Source organism: Miscanthus floridulus, chromosome 4 (assembly GCF_019320115.1).
Source record: "Miscanthus floridulus cultivar M001 chromosome 4, ASM1932011v1, whole genome shotgun sequence".
Taxonomy (NCBI): Eukaryota; Viridiplantae; Streptophyta; class Magnoliopsida; order Poales; family Poaceae; genus Miscanthus; species Miscanthus floridulus.
The window spans coordinates 71812439-71818910 of NC_089583.1; the positions used below are offsets into that span (position 1 = coordinate 71812439).

At 40.1% G+C, this 6472-nt stretch overlaps 1 protein-coding gene across 1 annotated transcript; it reads left to right on the forward strand.

The window, feature by feature from the left end:
• Window positions 1–3849: 3849 nt before the first annotated feature.
• LOC136548637 (uncharacterized) lies at window positions 3850–4557 on the forward strand. Its single transcript, XM_066540090.1, has 3 exons — window positions 3850–4166; window positions 4238–4354; window positions 4431–4557. The coding sequence occupies exons 1-3, from the start codon at window positions 3850–3852 to the stop codon at window positions 4555–4557; spliced, it is 561 nt and encodes a 186-aa protein (XP_066396187.1).
• The last annotated feature ends 1915 nt before the right edge of the window (window positions 4558–6472 follow it).

A 6472-nucleotide genomic window follows, 5' to 3' on the forward strand; every position in this document is an offset into this window, starting at 1 on the left:
GGCATAGAGATAAGCGCAAAACAAGAGAGAGAAATGAGTGAGAGCAGCCGGAGTAGGCCGGCCACGGCGGAGGCGAGCTCGGCGGCCATGACGGATGGCCGCGGCGTGAACGGCGGCGATGTCGTTCCCGCGTGCTCGGTGCGGTAGAGGTAAAACGAATAAGTTAACGAGCAACACGGCATCACGAAGAGCTCAGAACCATACTCGGAAGGAGGAGATAGGCACCAGAGCGCTCTGGCCACGGAGAGGTGGAGCTCGGCGCCCATGGCGGCTGGTCACGGCGTGAACGGCGGGCGCGGCCATTTACGGTGAGGCGAGGCGCTCAGGCGATGCGCAAGGGAGAGGCGAAGCTTTCTACGCGCTCAATTCGGCCAGAGGATGAGCGGTGGAGGTGGTGTGCGCCGGCAAGAGTCGGCGACGGCGACGGTGAACAGAGGGAATGAAAAGGAGGAGAAAAAGAAACGAACGGCGACAGCCAAGCTATAAAGGACGGCCAAGAAGCAAGAGGAAGTCACGCCGCGGCCTTCTCCACGCCAGCACGACGCCAAAGACGGCCATGAACGCGCCTGGAAGCCAGAAGAAACTCGCCGTCGGTGAGGTGTCCGTCGCGGGTACTGTTCACCGAATTTACAGAATTGCCAATCGCTTTGAATCCCAATTTACTTCCAAATTTATGTGGCAACTCAAAAATCTCCGAAAATAAAAGTTGCTCCAAATTTAAAGTTCTACAACTTTGCTTTTATAACCACCCCCTAATTCGGTCTACATTTTGAAATGCAAATTTGAATTCAAAAAGGGAACATTTAAAGAATCACGCATTTTCAAATTACTTCAAATTTCATAAAACAACTCTGAAAACTCCAAAAACCAACTTTGTACAACTCGACAAGCTCTACACTTTTGCTTTTAGGCTCAACCCCAAAATGTGCTTAGATTTTGAAATGGGTTTTCTAGGGTAAACTTTAAATGCTGGAAATTCGGGTTTTCGGAAATCCAATTAAACACAAATGTTTTGAAATTGTTTCATCCATACAAGTCAACACATATCATAAAACAATATTCACACCAAGCATTGCAACAAAAATTATTAAACTTTTATTAAGGAATAATTTGAATTGTTTAATAGATTCCCACATTAAAATTCACAAAGTTTCTTAATCACTATTATTTCATGTAACATATAACACACTTCATAACAACATTTACATGCTATAAATTAAACATGAAATGCATTCATGAGTTGATACATGATGATTATGCATAATGATGACATGATCACCTTTTAAGTACTTTATAACATCAGGGATGTTACAAGACTACGCTCTAGTTTTGCCCAATAAGCATACAAGCACAGTAACTCCTTGGTATCCAGTTGAGATGAGAGGAATTTTGCAGCATCCTGATATTAAATCACATTATTAATTATAGTAAGAATTAAGAAAATATGTAAATGATGAGGTGATAGAAATAATGTACTGTTAATGTCTGCCTAATCAGTTGAAAATCCAACCCATCAGAAATCCTCTGTCTTAAACCATGAACTCGAGTAAGATAAATATTGAGATACTGCAATTGTTCAGACATCCAAATAAAGATAAATGAGAACCACTTCCCACCAGAACAGTTAACAAGCAGCAGACGTTGGAGAGAACAAATTCTTGATGAGTTGTCTGCTTTTACGTAGAAAGCTTTTCTAGAACATGCAGGAGAGCAGCATATCATTTCATTATAAGAAGAAAGGTCTGAAACACAAGGAAGAAATCCCCAACACTCACACATACAAACACCCACAACACTCTAGAAGACTAGAACAAAAATAAACCATGCACATTCTTGCTCACCTCTTGTATGGTTGAAAAGGAACATTGTCATTGGGGTATTGGCCTTTATGCTTTCTGTTTTTTACCACGATAGTAGTAGATAGTATTTAAACTTGATATCACTTGTTTAGGTCCCAAGTAGATCATGTGGAAAATATGGAAATATTTGATTGGGATAGCATACAGATAGTGGAGACACATGATGACGAAGGACGTATTGCACTTATGAGTGAGAATCAGATTTGTGAGCTTTTAGGCTTGACAGAGGAGGACACAACAAATATACCTGCACAGGACTTTGATTGCCGAATGGATGAACAGGGGCATGATAATGAGCTTGGGCAAGATAATGATGGTGCTGCCATTCCTACTAGTGATGCCATACCAGGTGAAATGGTCATTTCATATGATAAGAACAACCCATCCATGGATTTAGGAACAATGTACCCAACGATGGAGGAGTTCAAGATGGCAATGCGGCAATTTGCCATCAATAAGGAGTTTGATTTAGGAACAGAGAAGTCATGTAAGACAAGATATAGGGCTTATTGCAAGTCTGGTGATGAAGATTGCCCTTGCCCTTGGAGGATAAATGACACCAAACATAAAAGCCAAAGCACTGTGGAGGTGAATAAATTTATTTTTCCTTTCATTAATTCTACTTTTCATGTAAATTAATATGAATCTCATTGATTTTTTGTTTTGTAGGTAACCGTCTTAGTCGATAAACATACATGTGTGTCTAACATGAGGCAGATAACTACAACTCTAAATCTAAAGTGGGTAGCTAGCAAGGCTATGAGTATCCTTAGAAATGATCCAAATATTGGTGCTAAGGAATTGCAAAAGAAGTTGCAGACAGATCACAAGTGTCAAATTGCATATGACACTGTATGGCGGGGGTAAAGAAAGAGCTCTTGATTAGGTTTATGGCAAATGGGAAGAGAGTTTTGAGCTGTTGTTTAGGTGGAAGGCCGAGGTAATGAAGCGGTGCTCCGGGAGTGTTGTTGAAATTGAGGTACTTGAGGTGGATGGTCAAGTATATTTCCACCGTTTTTTCTGTGCTCTTACACCATGCATTGATGGTTTCTTGGAAGGTTGTAGGCCTCATTTGAGCATAGATGCTACAACACTTAATGGAAGGTGGAATGGTCACTTGGCCGCAACTATAGTAGTTGATGGTCATAATTGGATGTATCCACTCGCTTATGGCTTTATAGCTTCTGAAACAACGGACAACTGGACTTGGTTCATGGAGCAATTAAAGAAGGCAATAGGTGATCCTCCACTCCTTGCTGTTTGTTCTGATGCTTGCAAGGGCTTGGAGAATGCAGTGAAGAATGCATTCCCAAATGCAGAGCAAAGAGAATGCTTTTATCATCTTATCAAAAATTTCCAGAAGAGATTTAGAGGGTTTGGATAGATATATCCTGCGGCAAGGGCTTACGGAGAAGACATATTCTATGACAATATAGCAAAAATGGTAAGTGAATCAGCAGAAGCAGTGAAATGGTTACAGACCAATCATAAGCTATTATGGTATAGGTGTGCTTTCAATCCAGAAATTAAGTGTGACTACATAACTAGTAATATTGCTGAGTCATTTAATAACTGGATTAGAGACCATAAAGACTTACCTATTGCTGACCTTGCTGATAAGATTAGAGAAATGATCATGGTACTTTGGAACAAGAGAAGAAATATTGCATACAGGCTACCTAAAGGCAGGATACTTCTAGCTATTATGCATCAGCTAAAGACAAATACTAGAGGTTTGGGACACTTGAAAATTATACCATGTTCTAATTGGAGTGCAGAGGTGTGGGACCATAGCAGCAGAGTTGAGAGGCATATTGTCAAGTTACACCAAAGGACCTATACTTGTCTTGAATGGCAGCACACTGGTAAGCCATGTCAACATGTATTGGCCTATGTAACCCACCAATGGGGAGTTGACCTTGAATAGTTTGTGCATGACTATTACTCGGTGAATAGATTCAGGGCTGCTTATGGTAGAGAGATTGAGCCGATGACAGACAAAACACAATGGCCACAAGTTGACCTACCATTTTTAGTTGGTGCACCTCTTGCTAAGTTACCTGTTGGAAGACGAAGGAAACTAAGAAGGAAAGGATGGATGGAAGGTGGCCACAAGAAGAAAGGTTCCAAAGATGGTGAATGTACCAACGAGGGTGAAGGTGAGAAGGGATGTGACAACGATAATGCTCCAACAAATGGAAAGGGAAAGAAGATGATCAAAGGACCTATGACTTGCAAAAAATGTGGACAAAAAGGTCACAGGCAAGCTAGTGCCAAGTGCCCACTCAATGGAACAACAAAAAAGCAGTAACTACTGATTTACATTATCAAGAAATTTGAATGAAAATGTCAATAGTAATTTATTTGTTTACTTGTAGGAAGCGTAGGCAACCTAGGAAGAATGTTACAAAAGCTACGCCAATAGAACCTAGCACCCCACGAAGGCCGACTAGAGAAGAAATCCTACGGGATAGTCCAGAAAGGGTCACTAGAAGGTAAGGAAAATTAACACATTTACCGTACATTAAATCTTTCCATACATCTAATTGTCGTATCGTATTTTATGTGCAACAAGCTTGCGATGTTATTAGGAGAGGGCACATCTTCACAAACCGACACCACTAGTCCCGTGAGGATGCCTACCGCGGCAGCACCAAAAAAGATGACTCCAAAGAGAAATCTACACATTCATCTCTAAGAACTAATCCCATAGTATATACGCAGCAACAGGTAATCCCTAATCATCGAGTAGTATTATCTTATCTAATCATTTAATCAACAGTCCAAATTGGCTAGAATATTCACCTCACACAAATCTTGCTTACTTTCTACCATGTTTTTTATTTTCTAAGAAACCAATTGAAAAAGTTGGATCATATACATTAATAGATATGTAATTTTTTTGGTTAGGATTTGTGAAACATATTCCATTATATATGCCGTTTAGTGGAAGATCAACCATGTGGAAAGTCTAGCATTGCATTTCCGTTTAGTGGCGTAATTATCGATTCAAATTTTTGACAACTACCCATGCCTAAAGAAAATACAACTCTAAATGTTCATATCAAACTATTTTAAATTCAACTAAATTTAAAGAAAATAATGTCAACAATTATAATTATACTATAAATAGATACATGTAAAAATATATTCTATGATAATTTAATCATTCTTATTGAATATAATAAATATTGGTACTTTTTAAATTTTGGTTAAAATAAATATAGTTTAACTTAGTATTATAGTTAGAATTGTATTCTTTTTTTAAACAAAGATAGTATTATATCCACATGAGTCAACATAAGAAAATAGTGTGAAGGCAGTGTTCGGATTTGCCGAGCGTGAAAGTGATTCTCACTTCAACAGGCACATTTTCTATGAGCATTGAATGATACGTTCACTTCAAAACACTATGCAAAGGATTAAACGGTGGTACTATACAAATTTTATGCTTCATTTTTTGTCATTTCCAGATGATGCACTGGTCCATAAACAATAGCACCGGATCATACAGTGATATTATGTAAATTCTATCGAAACACCCCAGATGTCCGGACGGCGTCCGGACGCGGCTCTGACACCTGCGCCGCTCCAGCGTCCGCATCGTGCCCCATGCCCCGTGTCCCACGTCCTGCCTCAGCACCCGCGCCTGCGTCCGTCGCAGGTAGGGATGAAAACGAAAATGATAATCTCAGATTTTCGAAAATCGTTTTCAAGTTTTTTTTCCCGATTTTTTGGCCTAAACAGGAACCGGTAAAAATAAAAACGATAATCAGAAAAATGAAAACGATAACGGTAAAAATAATCGAAAACGAAAGCGATTTGCCCGCTTCCTATCATTTTCGAAGATTGCCATATTTAACCGGTAATTTACCGTCGGTAATCATCGATACAACACATACTTTAGGTCCAGTTGGCCCACATCTAAGCATGTCCATCCATCTGCACATGCAAGCACATAAGGTAATTTTTTTGAATGGAACTATACGGCAAGTATTTCATGCGTATAGGAACAAGAAGGCAATTAGCCAACAATCACGTACTGCACCCGTAACTCTAGCCAGTCACCATGTACACGAATGGACTTTGGGGCGGCGAGCGCCCGCATCACTGTTTGAGACCTAAGATGGTGAGAACTGTGTGGTTTCAGCTCGTGTGGTCTTGTCAGTTGTGATTTTATTTATTATTGTCATGTGAGATATGTCGAGTTATACGGATCTTCTCATATATGGTTTGACGTGTTTATCGTTTTTGAGGATATTGTTCTCATGGGTTCCGATCGTTATCGATGTATTTTCGATCGACTACTGTCGTTTTCAAAATTACCGGAATATCGGCGCCGTATTCGTTTTCGACAAATCAATTCCGTTTTGGAGAAAAAAATTTGAAAATGAAAGTGATTTGGCCTCCTATTGATCATTTCTGATTGTTTTCATCCCTAGTCGCATGGACCCGTGCCCCACATGGGGAAACCCACGTGAGTTGACCCATGGCTGCGCCCCAACAACAGCGATAGCCATCGGCCGCGCCATGCAACACTCTGATTTACTTTTGCAACATCCAGATGAAACATTTGTAACTTACGTCTAAAACAGATGAAACATTTGGAACAT